The 22,775-nt window shown below is 41.5% G+C and overlaps 1 protein-coding gene across 3 annotated transcripts in view; it reads left to right on the plus strand.

Annotated features, from left to right (window-relative positions):
- The window catches only part of RAMAC (RNA guanine-7 methyltransferase activating subunit), a 73,355-nt gene extending 56,868 nt beyond the window's left edge, over positions 1-16,487 (plus strand). The window contains exons 1-4 of one of the 3 annotated variants that reach the window (XM_054078274.1): positions 9,429-9,492; positions 11,286-11,347; positions 12,244-12,418; positions 14,001-16,484. In XM_054078274.1, the coding sequence (XP_053934249.1) occupies positions 12,252-12,418; positions 14,001-14,187 (354 nt within the window). In that variant the 5' untranslated portion in view covers positions 9,429-9,492; positions 11,286-11,347; positions 12,244-12,251 and the 3' untranslated portion in view covers positions 14,188-16,484. Of the gene's footprint in view, positions 1-9,428; positions 9,493-11,283; positions 11,348-12,233; positions 12,419-14,000 lie in introns of those variants that run through there. The other 2 variants (XM_054078275.1, XM_009556875.2) reach the window with 2 other exon arrangements.
- The last annotated feature ends 6,288 nt before the right edge of the window (positions 16,488-22,775 follow it).

The following is a 22,775-nucleotide window of genomic DNA, read 5'->3' on the forward strand; positions in this document are numbered from 1 at the left end:
TCCTCTGTTTGCCCAGAAGAATTAACATTTGGTCAAAGAGAATAACCTGCGGCTATTGTTACTCAGTATTCAAACTTCTTCCAATATTTAAAACTGAATTATTGACAGTTTTAAGAACATGGCTTCTGAGATACAATTCCACACCATTAGCTGCATTGGGAAAAGGGCAGAAGCCAGCCCTGAAAATATAATTAAGCAAGTTTTGCAAAGCCACAAATGCCAGCCAACCAACACCGCATGCTTAAAGCCACATTCAACGAAGTAGAATTTCCACATGCACGATAACGTCGGTTGTGACAAGTAAGTAGACTCTTGAAGAAAGAGCCTTCAAAGTGCATTTTCCTCTCCAGCTAAAGGAATTTTCATACACAGACATTTTCAACAGGTAATGCTTTGCACTTTCATTTGTTTTAATGTGCAGGTATCTCAATAATATCCACACGGAAGACAATCCTGTCCCCATGATGCCAATGGAAAAAAAAACCCTTCTTTTGACTTCACTAGGATCATGATTAGGTCATAATTGATTAATCCTCATTCCATTCCTGTGAGACAAGGGAGGGATATAGAGAGATCACTTCACACAACACTGCGGCATGATTGTTTCTGGAAAATATCAGCTGTTCCAAACCAGAGAGGAGCCCAGCATGTAGTTTGGAACAGAATGCAATGGCCAACACTATCTCCATCTGGAACAACACAGGAAATGCTGATAGCCAGAGTGGCATCGCTGAAAATAGACTTTGGCCAGCACAGAAGGATTAAGAGCCTTACTTTTCAAAAGGTGCACTAGGACCTTTAATAACCATAAATAGTCAGGACTTTGTGCTCCACAGGAAAGATGGCAGCACTCACCATACGGTGTTTCCTAGTACTCCGCTGACACATTGCTTCATTACTAGATCATCTGCAGCTTTCAACAGGACCGATGTGACTTCCTAGAGAGCCACAGCAAAGTCCTGACTGCAAAAATCACAACAGTACTTGGAACCAGTGGAACAAGGATTTCTCTCCCTGGAAATAGTCTGCAAGATCTGGCAGCAACATTTCCCATCAGATCGCAACCATGAGATCTTTGATATCTTATGTAACTGCCACACTTAAATGAAATGTATATCTAGCTCATCATTTTCCACCTGATTTAATTAGAATCTGCCTTAGTTTTTCAGATTGACGAACTCTTATCTTGCAATATACTGCAGATGCTACTGCTTGGAGATTAACATTTGCTTTTTAATTTAAGTTTTTACTTGGGAAGTTTGTGATACCCCCACAGCAGCATTTAAGACCAAGAAAATAACTGTATTATTCTTAAAATGAGCAGCCACAGTATAATACAAAACAATCACATTCAATGTATAACCAAAAATTACTGTGTGGTTTTCATTTGTTTGTGAGGTTTTCTGAGTTTGTTTTTAATAAGCTTCCATCAAAGGCTCCATCAGAACTTTGCATTTTCCAAGATAACATCACTATGCTTTTTTTAGCTTAGACTGTTGAGTAGTCAGCATGTTCTTCTGCCCTGGTTCCCAACCAACATTAGAAAGCAGCACTCAGCCGAGCACTAGCACGCTAAGCAGCTGGTTGCCACCACAGCTTCTGCAGGAGGTGCAGAGATGGGAAAGAAACAGCCACAGCCCAAGAGAGCGGCAAAGAGAAACTCGACATTGGGAGGGTGAGCAAGGACCATGGGAACAGCAGCACTGCAGAGAGGTTCCAGGAGAGGAAACTGCTGCAGGAGTCTGGGGCAAAGATGGGGAAGGAATTACAGCACTGCGGGGTCAGGCAAGGACGCTGTGCGTCGATGTCTGAGGCAGAGTTCTCAGGGAGGGCAGGAGGGGACACAAAGGAGTGACAGCCACAGCAATATCTCCTGAAAGATTAGGAACCCTTGTCTGCTGGAAAGAATGACTTCCAGTTCTAATTTAGTAACAGTAGGGAGAGTTATTGCTGCTAGTAGTGATGGTGACCTAGACCTCCAGTCAAGGACCAGCCCCAGCACAGCACAAACATAAAATGGAATGATAGCCTCTGCCCAGAGATTCCAGATTTCGTGCAGGGCAAGGGACAACACAGGGATGCAGAGGTGAGTGCACAACCATAGCGAGGCAATATCAGAATAAGGAGACTACTGAGTCCTACTTTGCAAAATCCTGCAGGCTTCTCTGCAGCTCAGCTAATTCACTTACACTTTATTTCACTTTAGCACAGTGTGGTCTCAATACAGTTTGGTATCTCAGCAAAATTCTGGTTTACAATTTTTTTAAAAAATTACTTCAGGTTAAGAAGACACTCCAAGCTTGAAGTAGTACAAAGTTGGCCTATGCTTCAGCCCTTGCTTTCCCTAATGGCCCTTAACCTTAAAAGGAACTGCAGAGAACATTGAAGAACTCTCTTTATGTGCAAAGAGAATACAAAAAAGGGAGAAAAATTCCTGTGCTAACTAACAGCTTCTTGGTAAAGCTCTCTGGAGGAAGCCTGTTTAGTATCTAAGGGAAGGAGCATTACTTAGACCAGTTCCACTGACCCAAGCCTTGAGAGGGAATAAAACACTGAAATACTGTTGTATTTCATTGCCTTTAGCAGAACCTGGACACGTGCTCAAACATCTGCAGTGACCTTGACACACAGAAGCAGAAGGACAGGCGTGAGTGGGGCCTCATCACATATCTATCTATGGGGTTGGCAGCAAGGACAGAATTCAAACCTGGTCTTCAGCGATGGCACGGGAGTCCCGCACACATGGAGCCTCAGGGTGACGCACCAGTGCCCGGGGAATGTCACCATCTAGAGAAGGGAGACTCTGGGGGCAAAATGGGAGACCAAGGCATCCTCTTTATAGGTTGAATATTTGACTTTGTGAGGGCAACTGATTGGCGTGGAACCTGCAAACTGCATAAACTATCCAACCCAGGAGAAACGCTAGATGTTTACTGAAAAGGCATGACCATTTCCTTCTGCTAGCTCCTAAGTTTTGTGAGGATCTAAGTTTCTGATTTAAACATAACAGAAATTGTTACCAGATGTGCCTGTTGGAGCCCTGAATGCCTTGACAGGCCTTAATTGCCACGACCAGACCCCTGGGCCACCCCTCCTCCCCTGCCTCGGTCACAGGGGTTTGTGTAAGCTCAGCCCTGGGTCCTCAGTCCCTGCTCAGCGCTGCTGTGGCTGTGCTGGGCTTCAAAGTCAGCTGTGCTGCGGCCGTGCTGTGCTTGGCCATGGACCCCATTGATCTGGGCAGTGACCCACGGACTGAATTTCCAATTTGCCTTGGACTTGTCTCATCCACATGAACTCATCTGGCCCTGAGCTCTGAGCTGCTGTCCCCGGCCAGTCCTGCTGGGGGGCTGTGGGATGGGTCCCTACCCCACCAGCTGTGCTGTCACCTCCCTGTCCCTCCCTGCCCCCCGACAGCAGCAAGGACATTCTCTAAATTCCCCTTCTAAACTCAGCTAGGAGCTGCTGAGTTACACACTGGCATTTCCATACTGCAGCAGATTTGAATGTTTTAGACTGGATATGAACATGAGAAAAGAGCCCAAACTAAAATTAAATATCCAACTATAAAAGAAAATTGAGTATGAATAAAACCTAGTCCTAGAAACTTCTGCAAGTACCTCCTTTGCATTTCGCAACTATCTTTACAATAGACAATCCATGGCAGCACCGATTCATACGTCTCCACTTGCAGGATTACTTGACATCTAAAAAGCATCTGAATTGGAGTTTCGACAGCCCGATGATTATGATGAGTTTGATATCTTAGCGTCTGGCTACTCCATTTTCTGACTTTCAAGTAGCTCCACAGAAGTACGCTTTAAGCGTATGAATATTCCTCCCACTTTTTTTTTCTTTCTTTTTTTTTTTTTTTTTTTCCATCTGTACAATACCTATGTCTGGGAAAGAACATAACCTGTGCACCAGATGTGCTATGTAAAACCTTCTGCCTGCCCTTCAGCCACAGCATGTGTGCCTCACGGGGTCTAACCCACCTCCACCCCAAATGAGGAACATATGGAGCACCATGAATGGCAGAAACAAGACTTCACTTTGAACTACATTCCCCTTATCAAAGGGCTCTCTGTCTTGCCGCCTTCTCCTCTGTTCCTCTGGGTAATCATGAGGAAAGAACTGAACATTTGGAAAAGCCTCCTGGAGACAAATTCATTTCTAGTGTAACTCCGCTGAAGTTAATGGTGTTGCACCGTGGAATAAAATGGCACCATAATATTAAAAAAAAACAGAGACAGCATACTGCTCTGCAATTACTGTCTAAGAGAGCAAAAATAATAAAAATTATTCATTCTTATAGCCCCCAAAGGGCATAACTAGCTTAGTCAGTTTAAAAGGTGAAAAGACAGCAGCTAGAATGTAGTGATTTTAAATTTGTATATATGCATATAGATACATATAAATGGCGGTCAGATAACACCACCTCTGCACTAATTTTGAGAACAATGTGCTAGAAATATAATTTAATGTGACTGTGAATTTTAAAAAACTGATTACAGAAATAGCTCTTAGGAAAATCAAAGGCCTTCTTTCATATTTGCATAAATTAGGAATAAATTCCTTCTAATCAAGTGTTACACTGCTGTAAGCTTAATGCAAAGGAATTGAGCCCCACAGCACCAAAATCATTATTTAACACAATCAGGAACTGCATTTTCCCCCTTTTATAGATGGACAATGTTATTTTTTTTTTTGGTAGTTAACATTTAAAGGTCACTGTTGAGAAGGAAACATTGCTTGTATTAAGTTTAGTGAAGTTGGTAGAAAGGCCAGTCTGTTCCTTTATGGACTCGATTTTACAATACCATATGGGGGTGCGGAGAAGACACTTTGAAGCTCGGTGATATCATACAATATAACAGCAAAGGCAAGGCAGAGATCTGACAGGATAACTGCACTGGCTTTAGAGGCATTTGTCAGTAGCAGCTGTTATATCTCCATCTTTCTTGTTATTTAAGCGAGCTTCATCTAGGCAACGATCCTTTCCAGCTAAAAGAATAATACCCTGTGATGAGAACTGATTCTCCAAGCGCAGGGGGTCCTAGAGAAAGAGCACAACTCCAAATATTTCAGTAGGTTGGCTCAAAAGTATTTCTGTTTACCTATCTCTCACTGCAATTATCTCTCATAGCAAACACTTTGTGGTCCTTAGTTACTCAGATGTCCCTTGGTGCTCTTACAGCCTCTTGCACCCACAGAAACACAGCTTTCCTTTAGTGTGCAATCAATAACAAGGCTGCCACGCACACCCTTTGTACCTGCCCCTGGCCAGAACCCAAAGCCTTGCTCTCTCCAACAGTGCCAGACATCACCATTTCCTAGAATAAATTATCCAGGGAAATCGGGTTTCATTGTACAAACAAACCAGGCTTTCAGTTACACTGTAACTGAGACACTGACAAAAGAATGGGGGGAGAGGGAAAGCGCTGACAGGAAATCACCCAACAGATTCAGCAAGCTAAGGAAAAAACTTGGTGTTTTGACAATAGATAAATTTTCACTAAAATATTACCTGAGATATTGCTTTCTTATTAAAATCCCCCAGCAGGATCCATTACAATCTATGGAGGTTTCTCTGCTTATTCATTTATGGATGGATATTCCGTTCATCAGAGAGGCCCCAGTTACGAGGGATGTTAGCTCCTTCCTAGGCTTCCCAAGGTAGGTATTAACACTGAAGGAAAACGACCCCCTCCTGTTTCAAGACATAGACTTGTACACAAACTGTAGTTCTCCTTTCCTCCTGCTACTGAGATACATGCTGACTTTTCAAGAAAAACACCACAGCTGTCAGCCTCTACTGAGATAAAGCAACAAACCTAGTCATAAAGAAACAGAAAATTGCAAAAATTATAAGTTTTTAAACAAATAAAACTCGAATAATGTTTTCCTTTTGCTTCTTGGTACAGGCTGGTTATCCTGTACAGCACTTACTTTTTTTCCCCCAAGAAGTGTCCATAATAACAAAGACTATAAGCTAATTTTCAAATGAAAGTTCAGTGAAAACACATGAGTCCAGAAGCTGGGAATTTATGTAAAACATCAAATACAAAGTCTTGTGACAGAACAGGAAGAGTTACCAAGATTAAATAATTATAAAAAGAACTGTGATTTCCCATTGTTTGAAAGTGAGCAAGACTTTCCTAGTTTTAGTGTATATTCCTTTGTTCAGTCAGGCAGATCCATTCTACAAAAGCTCTGACAGGCAAAAAGGAACAACTCTTTGTTTAAAATTTAGAAGATTACAATTTATTTACATTATTTAACACAATGTAATCCACAGAAAAAAAAACCAAACCCTTCGAGGCTTTATCACACTACAATAGACTTCAGAGATGATGATTACGAGATTGTGTTTGTACAAAACCAACACATTAATTACCCAGAGAGCCTTGAAGTGAGCAGAAAGATTGCAAGAGTGGATTATCAAGTCCTGAGCCTTGACAACACTTGGAGCTAGACTTTTTAAGTACTTGGGCACCTATTATGCGGGTATGTGCCATGTGAGGCATTTAATGGGTGCTGGAAGTCCTATTTGGGGACAATATTCGTTTTTGAGTGCCTTTATTCCCTTAAAAATCATGCTAGCTCTTTTTTACATGCAGTTTGAACTTCAGTATAGTGTCTATGAGAAATCTTAGGAAACTGCAGCCTGGATCATGATCTCCTTCTTGATGTTCTAACCCACAGTAGTCATAAAGACACGTCATGGAAAAAGATCCAAAGCATAAGCGTCATGTGTAAATATATACGATATATATAATCACACACCTCTCTAATTTAGCCATTCCTTGCAAGTCTTTTTCTATGTGGAGATGCTGATGACAGCACCTTAGCAAAACTGTAATTTGTGCAGTACAGTGCTCACAGCATTTACAAGGGGGCCATGCATTCACCAGAACTTATATATATGCTTAGACTATGCACACGCTTAAATGTATGGATAATTTGAATCTATAATTAAAAGTTTAATATTAAATTAAGTTTGGTCTTTTAATGAAAAAGCAGACTAAGGCTTTAAAAAAAAACTCCCTTTTATTAAGGATCATCTCATTAATTTTATGCATTAAATCCTCTGTAGACATACCTGAAACTGCAATATCCAGTAGTCAAAACGAAACATGTCTGGGAAGAAATAAAATTTTACTTACTTCTGCTCATTTGAAAAGGACAGCCAGTAGAACAGGGATTATATGGGGGAAACTTGAGCTAAAATATATTATTTTTCAGCCTCAACGACAATTTGTTTGGCTTAAAGCTACCTATCCAGGCTAAGGTATTTGCATCAGGCTGTTTGGGTTGAGGTCATCATTTCTATTCTGCAAGTGACAATGCACTCCTGCTGTAGGTCACACAGGAGAGCAGACTGTAATTATTGCTGTTTATATCAACAAAGGGCACTTATTCTGGTCTAATATTTGTGGAGAATTGGATGCCGCTCTGGCTGTTGCTGCGGTATTTTGTTTCAAGTGACAAACTCGATTACCAGTCTCTATGCTTTGCTGGTGCCTGCAAGCGATAGAGTATCTAGTAAAGCTTATAAAAAAACCATTGCTTTCTGAAAGGGTCCTACAAAAATCCATTTCTTATACACACATGAAGGACCATTTAAAAATCATCGGTGTAGGAGCTGTGGAAAACAGTCAGCAATGCAAAAACATCAGCGTTGTGGAAACAAGGCAGACAGCAACAGGGACACCAACATTATTTCTGCTGCAGGAAGGTCTTGATGCCATTCAGAGGAGAAAGGCAACACCACATCCGTGTGCCACAAACCCTCGAGGCAGCGAGATGTTAGTAACCACTTCATGAAACAGTAATAGAACCCAGGGTGGAAGAAGTACAGGAAGGAAGGTACCCTTCCCTGCCTCTGTTTACATGCAAAGGCCCTCGGTTAGGAGAAGTTTTGATGCTCATGCACAACTTCACACGTGTTAAAGGTGAGAGGACTGACCGCCATCTACACCACCAGGTGGGATACAAACATATCGCTGAAGCACACATCAACCCAAAATTATTTTGGTTTCTGCAGAATTATTTAGCCACCAAAAAGGCTTCACGTCATCTCAATTTGCTCACACAGTAATCAACACGTCTAAGCTTTTTTATTACTTAAATCGGCAGTGACAGGGTGTAGGTGCCACATTCCTTTTCAGCGGTACCTTCATGTTAAAATCCTGTATTTAAAAGATCTGTAGATTAAGTGCTTAGAGATATGAGTTAGTAGTGGATAGGTACAGTTGGTCTTGATGATCTCAAAGGTCTTTTCCAACCTAGTGATTCTATGATTCTGTATTCCAGATATAAAATCACAAAATCATGGAATTTCATTACTGCACTGCCTAGTGCTACCTGCAGGGGAACAGGAAAGGGTGACTACTGGCTTCTTTTGAGAAGAGTGTGAAATTACTGCTGTCTTTAGTTTTCTGATTGTTGATTTTTTTTTCAGCTTAAAAGATCATGGAGTCATAGAATGGTTTGGGTTGGAAAGGACTTTAAAGCCCATCCAGTTCCAACCACCTGCCATGGGAAGGGACACCTTCCACCGGATCAGAGTGCTCAAAGCCCCATCCAACCCGACCTTGAACACCTCCAGGGGTGGGGCAGCCATGACGTCTCTGCGCAATCTGTGCCAGCAGCTCACCACCCTCACAGCCAAGAATTTCTCCCTAATATGTAAAGTATCCTCTCTTTAAAATCTGCATGGAAGGCAGGGAAAGCACCTCACAAATCTCAGTACTGTTTAAGGAGATGACTCTGACCCTCTACTCTGCTCTTGTGAGATTCCACCTGGAGTGTTGTGTCCAGTTCTGGAATCCTCAACATTAGAAGGAGATGGAGCTGTTGGAACAGGTTCAGAGGAGGGCTACAAAGATGATCTGGGGCTGGAGCACCTCCTGTGCGAGGACAGGCTGAGAGAGTTGGGGTTGTTCAGCCTGGAGAACAGAAGGCTCAGAGCAGACCTTAGAGCGACCTTCCAGTACCTGAAGGGGCTACAAGAAAGCTGGAGAGGGACTGTTTACAAAGGCTTGTGGGGATGGGACGAGGGGGAATGGGGATAAACTGGAGAGGGGCAGATTTAGACTGGACACAAGGAGGAATTTCTTCATCATGAGAGTGTTGAGGCGCTGGCCCAGGTTGCCCAGGGAAGCTGTGGCTGCCCCATCCCTGGAGGTGTTCCAGGCCAGGTTGGATGGGCCTTGGGCAGCCTGGGCTGGTGGGAGGTGTCCCTGCCCATGGCAGGGGTGGAACTGGATGGGCTTTGAGGTCCCTTCCAACCCAAACCATTCTATGATTCTACACCAGAGTGCTTTGCTGACCCTAAGGCAGCGAAGCAAACCCAACCCCTCATTCCTCGCCGGTTTCCCCTCAGTTCCGGGGCTGCGGGGGACACCGCCCCCTTTCGCCCCCGCCCGGTCGGCTGCGGAAGCGGCGTGGCCAAGTGCGGAAGGGGTGGGGTCGGTGCTGCGGCGGCGGAAGGTGAGGGTGATGCGGTCGCGGGGTCCCGGCTCTGGGGGGGGGGGGGGGCGGGGGGGCAGCGGAGTTTAGGCTGAGGAGAAGGGAGGGGATGGGGCTGCCCTGAGAGCGGCCCCCGCGGGGGGAGACTGGGGCTACGGGAGAGATGGGAGGGGCTTTGGATGATAGAACAAGTGGTTGCTGGTGTAAAAGCGGGATAGCTTTGACTGAAGCTAAAGGAGAGTTAAGTTTCATCTAAGTAATCATGTTCTTTGAAAGACAGCACGTCCCTCTGGCAGCACGTTCTCCTTTAAGCAGTGTTTTGCAGGCATTGCTCATCCCTTGAAGGCGATAACGCTTTGAGTTCAGTGGGATCTGTGCTGAGCAGGTGTCTCCTCCGCCATCCCCTCTGTTTGCAGCCTTTGCCCATCCCAAAGGCCAGGGCAGAGCTGGAGCCAAAGCTCCAAAGGAGCGAGAGTTCTGACTGTTGTGGAGTTTATTAAAACATTATCTATATGGAAGGATATAGAGCTGTTGGAACGAGTCCAGAGGACGCTACAAAGATGATCTGAGGGCTGGAGCACCTCCCATACGAGGACAGGCTGAGAGAGTTGGGGTTGTTCAGCCTGGAAAGAGAAGGCTCTGAGGAGACCTTAGAGCGACATTCCAGTATCTGAAGGGGCTACAGGAAAGCTGGAGAGGGGCTGTTTCCAAAGGCTTGTGGGGATAGGACGAGGGGCAGTGGGTATAAACTGGAGAGGGGCAGATTTAGACTGGACATAGGAAGGAATTCCTTCACGCTGAGGGTGTTGAGGCTCTGGCCCAGGTTGCCCAGGGAAGCTGTGGCTGCCCCATCCCTGGAGGTGTTCCAGGCCAGGTTGGATGGGCCTTGGGCAGCCTGGGCTGGTGGGAGGTGTCCCTGCCCATAGCAGGGGGTTGGTACTAGATGATCTTTAACGTCCCTTCCAACCCAAACTGTTTTGTGGTTCTATGATTGAAGTTAGTGCTTGGATAGTAATAGAATATGCATAAGATTTCTGAGAAAATTTATCTATCTGCATGTAAGTGGGAAATCTGTTCTGCCCCCAGCTCTTGCCTCACTGCACACGATTGATGGAGATCACTCCCTCGTGTGTCCCAGGCCTGATAAAGGATGCTCGCTTTCTAAAACTCCAAAATGAAACTTACAGAGTGTAATTGCTGGCATTTTCAGTACCAGTAAGGACATGTAGTGATAGGATGGGAGGGAATGTCTGAGTTGGAAGGGGAAAGATTTAGAATAGACATTAGGAAGAAGTCCCTTCACAATGGGGGTGGTGAGGCGCTGGCACAGGTTGCCCAGGGAAGTTGTGGATGACCCCTCCCTGGGGCTGTTCAAGGCCAGGTTGGATGGGGCTTTGAGCACCCTGATCCAGTGGGAGGTGTCCCCGCCCAAGACATGGGAGTTGGAACTGGATGATCTTAAAGGTTCTCTCTTAGAGACAGCTCATGGTAAAAGCTAATGAGGTCAGATCGTTGCAAAAAAAGGAGGGTGAAGTCACTGGACATCCTGCAGGAATAACTCACACGCCAGCTTCAGAAAGATCTACGCTGTTGTTTGGTGGAAGGGGGAGGCCGCAGAAGGGTTCTGGGGTTCATCAGGCACTGAGTTTGTTGACGCTGATGAAAGGGGAGTTCAGTATACAGAAAATGTCTTGTGCTGTATACCCTCTCAAGATGATCATGGTGGGTACAGCCGAGAGAAGAATTGGCCTTAGTCATTGAGGGTATATAACTTAGCTCTCCAGAAGAAATCTCTCCTCCTTCCTTCCCTCCAGTTTGCAAGGTGAATATTGGTTCTGCCTGCAAATCTTCAGGAGACAGCAGAAGAGCTTAATCTGTAAGTCTAGAGACAAAGACATTTAATACTGTAAATTACCCAGGGCTTGTTAAAACAGTAGGTGTAGAGCTTTCCTCAGCATCTGCTGTTAGGGATAGACTTTTGCTGATGGTCAGTACTTGATAGCACCAACGTGTGACAGGCAAATGCATATATAGCCAGGTAAATAAGGAAACTAAGGTCTTAAACACAAATGCTATCTGAGAGGCATATTATGAGGTAATTTAACATCCTTTTAGGTGCTGTTCTTTCTCTGAATCAAGTTAGTAACACATAAATTATTGTGAATAAATCTGATTATTTTGCTTTGCTGGCTATGTGTACCTGTAGGGTTGGCATTATAATCTGCTTTAGCAAACCTTTCATGTTAATTGTAGTAACATTTTTCCTGTCAGAAACTGATTAGGAGTAGATTGGGAGTATGTTCTGAAGAAATACTTTTTTTCTATTACTAACTCTCAGAAATGTCCCATATCTCCTACCACAATTCATCTCACTTAATCTAGGTCTATCAGAATTGATTACACTGCTGTGTAATGGCTGACTATATTAGTTATTAATCTGAGTTTAATTTCTCCTGTGTGGATGGAGTCCATTAAAAGCATTCCCAGAGTTCAGAGACATCAGTGTCTGTGTGTCCGGTATAGATGTCCAAAGACTACATGTGGAATTGAAATTAGTTTCCATCAGAGATAACCTATTCAGGAGAGTTATTTACAGTCTTACATCTGTAAGATTTAAGACTAGTCATCTGTACTGTCTGCCCAAAATTTAACTGCTGTGTTAATCTGAGTGTAACTTTTCATTGTCCTTTGCCCTGAAGGGATTTTGGTATCTGCTACAATAAGAATCCTCCTACATTCCTAATACCCCTTTTATTGTGTTCATGTTTAAAGTTTTCAGAATGACTTCCTTTGTTGACGTGCCCCTGAATTATGAAAAGATGTTTGCTCATCGATTCACATCAGATGATAAAGAATACCAAGAATATCTGAAACGCCCTGCAGATCCCCCTCCTATAGTTGAAGAATGGAGAAATAGATCTGGTGGCAACCAGAGAAACAGAGATCGGTACTGATTTATTTTTTTTAAGTCTTGGTAGTTTCACCAATATATAGGTGAATGATCATTTGTTTCAGAATAAAGATAGGAAATTGTTCTGTTACTAGAAGTATCTTCTTGTTACTTCATAGATAACTATGTTTGAGAGAAATGGTCTGTGAAAAGTAATGAGGTACATTTTCTCTGTATTGATAGTCAAAGGTTTTGCATTGTGTAATTTGCATTAAGTAATTTGCATTTTAGTAAGGAATGAGCTGGAGCCACTGAACCCATTGCCCTACTTGTGTTACAGCTCAGCCAGAGGGAAAAGATGAGAGTTCTGCAAAACTAAGCAGCCCATCTTCTGTTGGATAATAACCAGCAGGAAAACGTTCAAAGGAACAGGCTAATAGTGTCATTATCTGTTGCTAGCTGGCCAGAAAATGTTTCATTTGTAACGTGTATATTTGCTGTACTTTGTTAGATTAGCCTGTATTTCTTTTATCTAGCAGAAATGACTGCAAAATCCATCATCCAGTTTGCCTAGCAAGTGCAGTGTTACCTGCCTGCGGCAGAATATTTTCAGGTTTTGTTTTAGGATGCAATTGCAGCTCTTTACTCAGTTCTGGGCAGTAACATCTGATTTTCGTGTGACTGAAAAACAATGATTACAGTATATAGTATGGCTTTAATATAACGTAGTTAAACTCCAGGCCAACTAACAGTTGGGAAGACAACTTGGCTAAATATCTAAATAGGATTTGTGCCTTATCTGAAGAAAAGAAGCACAACATTCTAACCTTTTCTCACCTTAGAGGGTTGTCATTAAGTTAAACGCACAATCAGTTTCTACAGATGAAAAAAGAAGGTGATTGTTTAGGGAGATGTTCTTAGAGCTTTGTGGTTCTTTGAACTAGTGAACTCTTACATCTACACTCTGGTCACGAGGCAAACCTCATGTAAATGTTGTTTGTCTACACCACACCATTGAGATACCCAAAGAAAATGACCGTGAGGCAGCTCAAGTGTTGACAGGCGTTGAAATACAGCTGAAAAGCCAAAATTTAGACTGAACAACGACTAAACACCACTGATAAGATACACTCTTGGGTATGGGAATCTACAAGAAACCTTGAAGCAGTGGTAGTATGTATTTTTGGGAATATGCAAATTCTAGGGCTCTCTGCTGTTAGGTAACTGAATTGTACTTAAGCTTGCTTTGCCACAGCTTTCAACCATGAAGCTACTAGACTGAACCTGGCTTCCGTGACACCACTATGGATGTATCTTCTGGTTGCTTTTGACATAAGTGATCTGGTTGAATCTCTGTTCAAAATTCCAGCATTTTACCTAAGGCCTGTGATTACTTTATGTTAGGAAATAAACCGCCCTTCCATTGCTTGGCATGTTGGGTAGTGGTAACAAATCAATGAATGATCTCAGGTGACTGAAGATGTGTTTTCATCAGTTTGTCATAAAAATCTCTAAATGTGTGTATGAACAGTTACATGACAGGTTTCATAAAAACTGTATTTAAGAGTTCATTTTAATTGATCTTTTTTAAAAAAAGCTCAAGGTTTGTGTGAATCTCTGACATTTCTTTTCATTGCAGGTTTCAAGATGGCAGGTATTTTAGAGGGGACAGATACAACTGGCAAGGTGACTATAGATCTAATCAGAGGCCGGAAAGAAGCTGGGGTAATAACTACCAGCAGCACAGACAAGGACAATCCTACTCCCACTATGGACAGTATGGCTATAACTCCTACAACCCAGGGCCTCGTTACCATTCCTACTGATGATACGTGTGGTTTGAAAGCCCAGTAATGCTGTGTAAGAAGTTCAGTTAGATTTTTGTTTTTTTATTTTTCCAGTTTTATAGATCACTGAAGACTTAGTATTATAGTCCATTGCTGTTTATCTGTAGTGTGAATTGAAAAAGAGGATACCTTTCATGAATAATAAAAGCATAAAAAATTATACTGAGTCTGTTTAGAGTCTAAATCTTAGATTAAATTTCTATCACATATTCTTTTGTCTGAATACATACTAGTACACTTCTTTCATCACTGAGATTTCTCTCTTATATTTTTAGAACACACAACAGGTAAGGAGAAAATATCTGTTGTTGGTGTGCAGCCTGTAGTGTGGCACGTTGCCTTAGGACAGTTCTTTTTAAAAGCAATATACTCTGTCATTCTTTGGAGAGAATTTCTTAGTTTGGCTTTTGATAGGGAGAAAAGCTCAGTTTGGTTTGAATTTCAGATGCCTTAAAACTAAGAAGAGAGATGCTATGACAAGAAATATTTTATGGGCTCAGCATTGTGTCTGTTGTCTCAATGGCTTCAATTTATTTGCAGTACTCCTCTTAAAACATGACCTAAAAGTTGGAATAAAAATTAAGTAGTTTAAGTATGTATCTTCTTATTGTAGTAGTTCAGCAATATACAAGTTTTACCTGAGAAGTAATATCAGGCTTAAATTAATTTGTATCATTTTAAAATAAATTTGGTATGTGCATCCCAAAGTTTGGAATTCCCATATCAGTAAAGCTGTAAAATTTTGACCATCACTGTAATTAGTTTGTGTTAATACTTTGTGCATGTTCTAGAAGAAAGATCAGTACTGTTCTGTACCCCTTTTTTGCATGAGAAAATAGCATAAGTAGTGCAGAGTGCTATTCAGTTTTAGCATTTAAGTTCTGTGGTTCTTTTAAGTATTCACAAAATAAAAGTATCGTTCACGTGTAAGGATGTTTCTGAATATTTCTCTAATCTGCTCATGAAACATTCAGAATTGCAACGCTCGCCTAAGTGCACGAGCAGCAGCACTAGTGGGTAAGCATTAATACTGGACAGATGCTGGTTTAGGTTAGAAGAATGGCCTACTCAGCTGCAAGCAAGAGGATGAGACACTGCGATTAATTGGATGTCTGGAGTGTTAATCCACTATCTTACACTCCACTATAATAAGGTCAAAGTTCTCTATTTCACCATTTAAGTGATAAGCTAATTTGTACCGAGAGAGCAGTGCATTTCTTAGTACTTGACATTTTCTTCAGCTGTTGTACAGAAACACATGACCATCCACGCTAACTGCTGTAGAAGTCTTGACATTAGGTGATAAAGAGTGCAAATTAGTGCATCTTGATTTAAAAACAAAGAAGTGAAAAGCACAGCTTCCCAGCTGATAAGATGCTTTTAAGAGCTGAAGAGTATGTTTACAGTTGCTCCTAGAAGCACACACTGTATCTAGCTTCTCCATAGCTTGTGATACAAAAGCCATGACCTAAGGGTCCGCATCCACCTGCCAGGTATTTGTTTTCTGCCTTTCATGTAATAGCGTTAACTGTAATAGAGTTTTTTTTATATCCTTCTCCCTTAAGTATTTGCCTTTAATTCAGTTGTCCAACTTCAGAAATCTTTCAGTGAGAGGTTTGTTTTTCTTTAAGGAATTCTCTTCGATTAAATGCACCCTCCTAACCCTCATTAATCTGGAGGAGCCGTTTATTACACTGGGGGATAAAAGATCATGCAAAGTTCCTACCTGTGTACTACAGAGAGCCTGCAAGTTGGGATGGTGGAATTCCCTTTCAATGTGGTATGACATGCAAAGTGCCAGATAACCCAGACTCCCACCGCAGGAACGGAGCACATCTCTTTCCGCGAAGAGCCTGACGCTGCCAGTTATGCCACGGAAGTCAGGCTGTGCCAGGATGTTGTTCTTCCTTACCATCTGGAGTAGCAGCTCTGGGTGAAATAAAACCTGGCGAAAGGAACGGATTCTATCTCATCTGTTGCCTTTCATCAAGTCCAATAACTACTTTATTTTTAGTGTCTTGCAACTAGTGAATAAAGAATAAAACATTGTGAGGAAGTAGAAGCCGATAGATTAGGATGGTTTAGGTGGAAGTTATGACTTCGAATCACACATTTCATGATCTCGGATCACTCTGAGTTTCTTGACTGTGAGACCAGGAGGGACACAGGCCAGTGCATCTTCCCGGTTTCTGTCTTTATGTTCTTGACTTCATCTGCCTCACCATCAGAGCTCTCAATTCAACTTTAAGTGCCTGTACAAAAGCAAAACCAAAACTTTTCCTGTAATTACAGCAAAAATCCTTTTTTTTTGGGGGGGTGGGGGCAGGGGAAGGAATACATTTCTAAATAAATGCATGCCTTGCACTGGGCAGAAAGATAGATTTCACTATATTACCTCCAGGTGTTTCCACTTAGATGACGTAGTATTTATGATAAAATCCAGTTTACTGTTTCTCTCAAGCTAAATAAAACCAGTAAGTATTGTCTGCAATTATGGTTTATGCATTAGTGTGTTGCAGATGACAAAACTGAAGCTGTGTAACATTTGCACCTTCAAACACTACAGAAATTGTTTGCTTTAACTGCTGGAGACTGCAGGATTAACATTAAAATTCAGTGTCAGAAATGAGACTTGAAGAGATCTCTTCCATCTGATATTTGCTCAGACATCATTATTATCATGAATAAACCAAAAGAAAGAGAAGTGTTATGTATTGAAAAATGACTGCCACATTACCAAGTGTTTGACTGCCCCAGAAGTTCTGAACATGGCTCTTGCAGTAGCTCTAAACCCGTTCCTCAACACTCAGGGCAATTTTGTATGGACTGTTAATTGATACTGAAAATTATCCTGCCAAATTACAGGTGCTGTGGCCAACAACCAAGAAAACTCAGTAGCTTTTATACCATTTCTTAGCTAGCATTTGAAAACACGCTAAGCGATTTAGCTACTTGAAGGCAAAAGAGAGTGAGTAGAAAAAATATCGCAGTGTGATTTGTAAGATACATTTTTACAAGTGTTCAGTCTTATTGAACCTCTATTTTATCCTAGCTCTGCAGCTGGGAATAGAAATGTGCAGACATGCTCTGAAAGGTTAGTTAGAAACAGAACTACTTTCAAGAGGCTCTCCAGCAGAGATTTCAGACAGAAAAGACAAGCGCTACTTCCAACATAAGTATAATCAACATCGAGCTTCTAGAACGAAAAATATGTTTCATCTCCTACTCTTTAAATATATTTGACTATATTGCAGCAGTTATATATTTGAATATATTTAAACTCATACTAATAGTTTGCTAATAAATATTCTGCTTAACCAAGAAACATGTTTGTGTTTGTGTCTTATACTGAGATGTTGGAATGAAAAATCCTTAATCGAATTGAAGCTAAGGTTTTGCCTGCTACCACCTTTTCCTTAGGAAAAAAAAAGGTCTGAATTACAGATCATTGGGTGAACATTGTTAGCTGATCCAGCTTGTCTGGTTACACTAACAAACCAGGGAGGGTAGAAACACAGGGCAAGAAGGAAGGGAAAACAGGACTACTGCATACAGCAGCTACTGCCTTAGGAGCAATGAAATGCAACTGTACCTCACTCGCCTTTCGTTTGCCAGGCAGGAAAAATTACTATGATCTACCCCCTTGTCCCTGTATGTTAGAAGAGAACTATATAACCCGCCTTCAATTACACACAGCGCTGATATTCTAATGACCAAAAGCAAGATTATAGGGCAGATCAGGTTTCCCTGAAAGCACCTAGGAAATACGCAGCCTGATTCAAGACACACGGATGTAAATCCTAGCGGACAAAAAGACTCCAGTGGCTCCAGCACTGCCAGGTGAGTAGATGGCAACTGTACTGTGGTGGCACAATGATTGTACCTCTCAAGAGGATTGTTTTTTCATTAGGGCCCACAGGCTAGAATGTATTTTCGTGTTTACTACAGCCTATATTTTTCCTCAGTAAAGCAAGGACTGCAGTTAGTGGTTGTCAGTCTTCACTTGCTTATGTGAAACAGTGATGCCAAATTGTTATTTCTATATGGCTCAACCCGACAGAATATCTAAGAACTCTCTCCTATGAAAATGCAAATTTACTACAAGACATGGTAAAAACTGGTAAAACCTACATTTTCCTGAAGTCTAATAAACACACAACAGGATAAATCATCCCAAATGGTTACCTTTTTTGTTGCATGTAATGAACAAGAATACAAATGACTGTTGATGCATCTTTTTCAAGTAATATCTCAGCAGCTGGATGAATTTTTCACTGCAAGCAGGGGTTGGCTTCCTTTTTGCAGATCATGTAATTCAAACCTTGCTTCACTAATAAAACATGAATAAATATCAAGTATCAAAGTTGCTCTCACTCATTGTTTGAAGAAAAAAAAAACTTCATTTATTCAAAAAAATGAGTTAAAGTTAAGAAAACATCTTAGTTATTTGTTGTAGAGCTACAAAAATAACCAAGGCCCAACCTTATTCATGAAAAAAGAAATCTTCAAAGCGAAACGTGTTACACAGTAGAAGAATGGTTAAGACACTAAGCTTCTTCAAAGCTCTTTTTCACTGTGAAGAAAGATGGTTGAGTATTTATATACCCACATAAATTAAATACTTACTATTATAATTAGTACTGTTCAGATAGAGGTTAAAAAACCTAAAACATACCATAAGAAGTTTCACGCAGCTTTTGGCCACTATGTTCCAAGGTTAACATGATCAGAGCTGATCAGAAAGCAGATGTTATTTGTCCAAAGTTACATCTGAAGTTTTTTACTGAAGAAAAATCTGGAACGATACATTTTCTATAGAAAACTGTTACATATTTTTTTACAAAATAAAAAGAAAATTAGCTTTTCAACAACAAAGACCTGTTTTTTTAAGTTTTGCCCTTCAGCAGTCATCGAGTCATCTTGAATTATGAATGCCACATTGAGACCTAAAGGTAAGGTACACTTCAGAATACTACTTCAGTGGTTTTAATGGTATGAGCATTTAATACAGCAAATGAAACCTCTGCGAGTTTATATCAGTTTAGTGCAAGAGCTCTGTGCGGACACATCCTCCTCAGATCTTGTTGCTCATTTGTAAGTCACACACTTAAAACGCCTACTCTGAAGTGATGGAGCATCACTCCTGGGGTACACACAGCCTCTTCTAAACCCCAGATACAGCTAAACTGCTGTTAAGAATATAAAGGAGCTTAACCTTAAGTTGGCTGGGGGCAAATCCTATTTCCCTGACCCTGCAGCTCAGAGCATACCTCTAACAGCAGGATTTCATTCGTCATCGTTCTAGGATTAGACGGAAGAGGGAAGATGCTGTGTACAGCCCAGACAACAACGGGAAGGAGCACAGCTGGGCTAAAGGAACAATTATTTTGTGGTCATTTTCTCATGTATCCTATAGGGGAGAATAACTTTGGAGATTTGATTATTGGTTATCAAGTGACATTCTGCCATGCTGCAGCTTGGAGGAAGAAAAGAGAAATTCCTTCCTCCCCCACAGATTTCAGGGACCTCCCCAGTGTAAGACAAGCCAGTAGAATATGGTTCTAGAAATCTGGAAGCAGTTAAGCAGCTGGCACATTACACTGGCAGAGTTTAAGTCCTTAAATAAGGTGCAGAGATCCAACGGATGACAAACAAATAGCTATTGATTACATATCCTGCATTCTGGGTAAATCCAATTGAACCTCTTTAGACCTCACCAGCAGGATTTTCAGTTTTAGAGACAAAATGGATTTAGTGGTAGGCGATAAAAGATCACCCTGAACATTACTGCCTTAGACATGTTCTTACCACTGGCCTACAGATGTTTTTTAAAATACGATACTGTTTTTACTCTCTCCTTGCTATCAGTCCACAGGCATCGGGCTATTTATTTCAGAAATATCTGTTTTGCTAATTCCTCATATTCTTGAGCACTGTTGAAGACAGTACTCCTTTTAAAGCTATTTTAAAATTCTGAAAACACAACTTTTTCACGGTGCCAGCCATTCCACCTGAACTAAAAAGAAAGTTAAAAGAAAATGATGTTTTCAAAGATGGAATCAGACATGCGTGTTAATTCCCAGCCCAGCTACAAATCACTTTTAATGCTTTTGTGTCTCAGGTTCCACCCATAAAACGGTGGTAAGTCTGCCCCAGTTCCCTCTCCTCTCTTCTGTATTTTGGCTACAAATCCTCTCATACAGGGGCTACTCCATCCAAAGCACAGGTACGGACAGCAGTCTCTGCTGGGGTCCAAATTCACAACTCAATGAATTGGAAACATTCTGGTGAGGGATTTAATTTGTTTGCTGATTTTTAAATATTTTTTTTTTAACTAAAACCAAACACATTATAGATCCAATGAAGGCTGTGACTTGATTTAAACACTGCCTTTATGGCACTCCACAGTTACACAGCATAGTAATCAGAGGGGTATAGTTGGGATCCTGTGGCAGAGCAAGCTCTCAAAGCTAGACTTGCACTAAACAATAAGTGATTCTAATCCTATGGGTATAGTAGAAAAGCCCTCCAAAAATAAGCAGCATAAAGACAGACTCATCATAGGTAAGAGTTATGGGCAGTCCAACTTGATAGTTAACATTGAATGAAAGAGAGGTGAATTAAAAATGAGGGACAATCTGTGCAAACCAGATTCCACATCAATAAAACTTGTGATGGTTTCTGTATTCAATGTCCTATTCATTCACATTTAATTGATTTTAAAACAGTCGTGCACATCCAATAAAATTGTGGCAAGAGCAGGTAACGTTCCAACTTCATATAAGTATTGCAGCGCTTGCCTTTTTAAAATCAAGTAGATGCAAAAATTTTAGTGCAAGCTACTAGAATTACATCCAAGTTTCAAAAACATTAAAGGTAAAGTCATTCTTTGCACCTACAGCGAAAGAAGAGGGAAGAAAACAGCGGTAAGAGGAGGAGCAGATGAAAGAGGGAATGTACTGGTGCAGGAACAGGGAAGAGAAGACTGACAGGTCAGTCATTGCAGTAAACACGTCTTATGAAAACCAAAATATCTTCTTTTAGAAGAGCCTATTGAAGGTCAGAGTGTCCTTAGTAGCTGAGAAGACAAAGACATCTGACTGAAGGTAAAATACAAATCTGCTTAAAAGCTGTTTTGGATTGATGAGAACTGGAAGACAAAGATGGCATCACAGTCCCTTGGCAAGAAAATTCCTCCAGATGGCATCTATTTCTCATTAATGCTCTGGGGGAGGATCCTAGACATCCCAGCAGGTCCTGTCGTGACTATGGCTTCAAAGCCGTCCACAAACTCAGCTGCTCTTTGGCTCAACTCCACTTTTGCTGCACATGCATATGGCACACAGCAGTGCTACAGGACATCGGCTGATGAATGACTTCAACTGTTAATTTCTGGCTCTTTAGATCACACCTCCTATACTGCATTTTAAAAGGCAGAAACTTGTCTGTAACCACACTACCCAAGACATGACTCAAAAAACCTTCTCAGGCTCTTCAGGTTTTCTACTACTTGTATAGAAACTTCAGGGATTCCTAAAAAAAAATTACGCTAAGAATTTTAACACCAAAAAAAAAAAACCAAACCAGAGAAAGGAAATCTCTACAAGTGAATGTCAGCTCATTTTTGGTTATTCAGTCTTCCCAAGTGAGCATCAAGGTGACCAAAATGTCAGCCCTGAGTTAAGACCACATCAAATATCTGCATCTTGGTTTCATTTGGCAAAACTGGAGTAGAGCTTTAAAATAGTCTCTAAGCAGAAAAATGTTTACTCCTTCTCCATCACCAGCCTCTTTCACTCTACCTGTTGTGATGCCACCGACACCATCACCCACCCCTCTCTACACAAAACATTTGTAGTTGGGTTTGGGTTTTTTTGTCCAGTCTAAGTTTAGACGAATTGAAGGACAGACTTCCTGCGCTTGCCTCGGAAGCTATTCTCTGAACCTCCTGGAGCTCTTTGCCACTTCTTTCTTAACAGCGGCTTAAGTGTGGGACCTCTTCGTCCTCTGCACTGTGTATCATCAGCCACAGATTTGTTCCTTTGGGATAGCTTTGTTGTGGAATAGTGAGTAGCAGTGAACTTACAGGGTTTCTGTCCACACCACTTGGGATAAAAGCAACCTATTCAGAGATCCCAGCTGAGCTATGGATCCCGGGCAATCCTGGCAGTGCTGAGCACCTACTGAAACCTCTGCTGAGCTCCTCTATTACCTTTTGCAAGAAAGACAAGTAGAGTTTAAAGAGGCCATCTCATAGTTAACTACACAAGAATGCCTCGGTTTCAGCAGTTGAAAGGAGGTTATTTAACACAAGAAAATGACTGTAGTTAATAAAAAGTCAGTGATGCCTCACCAGGATTCATAGGGGTGGAGAACACTATGGACCTGAAAACAAGCAAGGGGCCCAAGGAGTACAATTTATTTGAATTCCTGTGGATTAAGATGCTGAATAATTCACATTCTTTTCCATAAGCATAACAGATACGAATACATAGGAGCAGCCAGTCCAGTGCAGCATGCTGGGAACCTAAACGAATGGTGTAAGGCATAAAGGCTCTCGTGCGTAA

This window comes from Cuculus canorus, chromosome 12 (genome assembly GCF_017976375.1).
Source record: "Cuculus canorus isolate bCucCan1 chromosome 12, bCucCan1.pri, whole genome shotgun sequence".
Classification (NCBI taxonomy): Eukaryota; Metazoa; Chordata; class Aves; order Cuculiformes; family Cuculidae; genus Cuculus; species Cuculus canorus.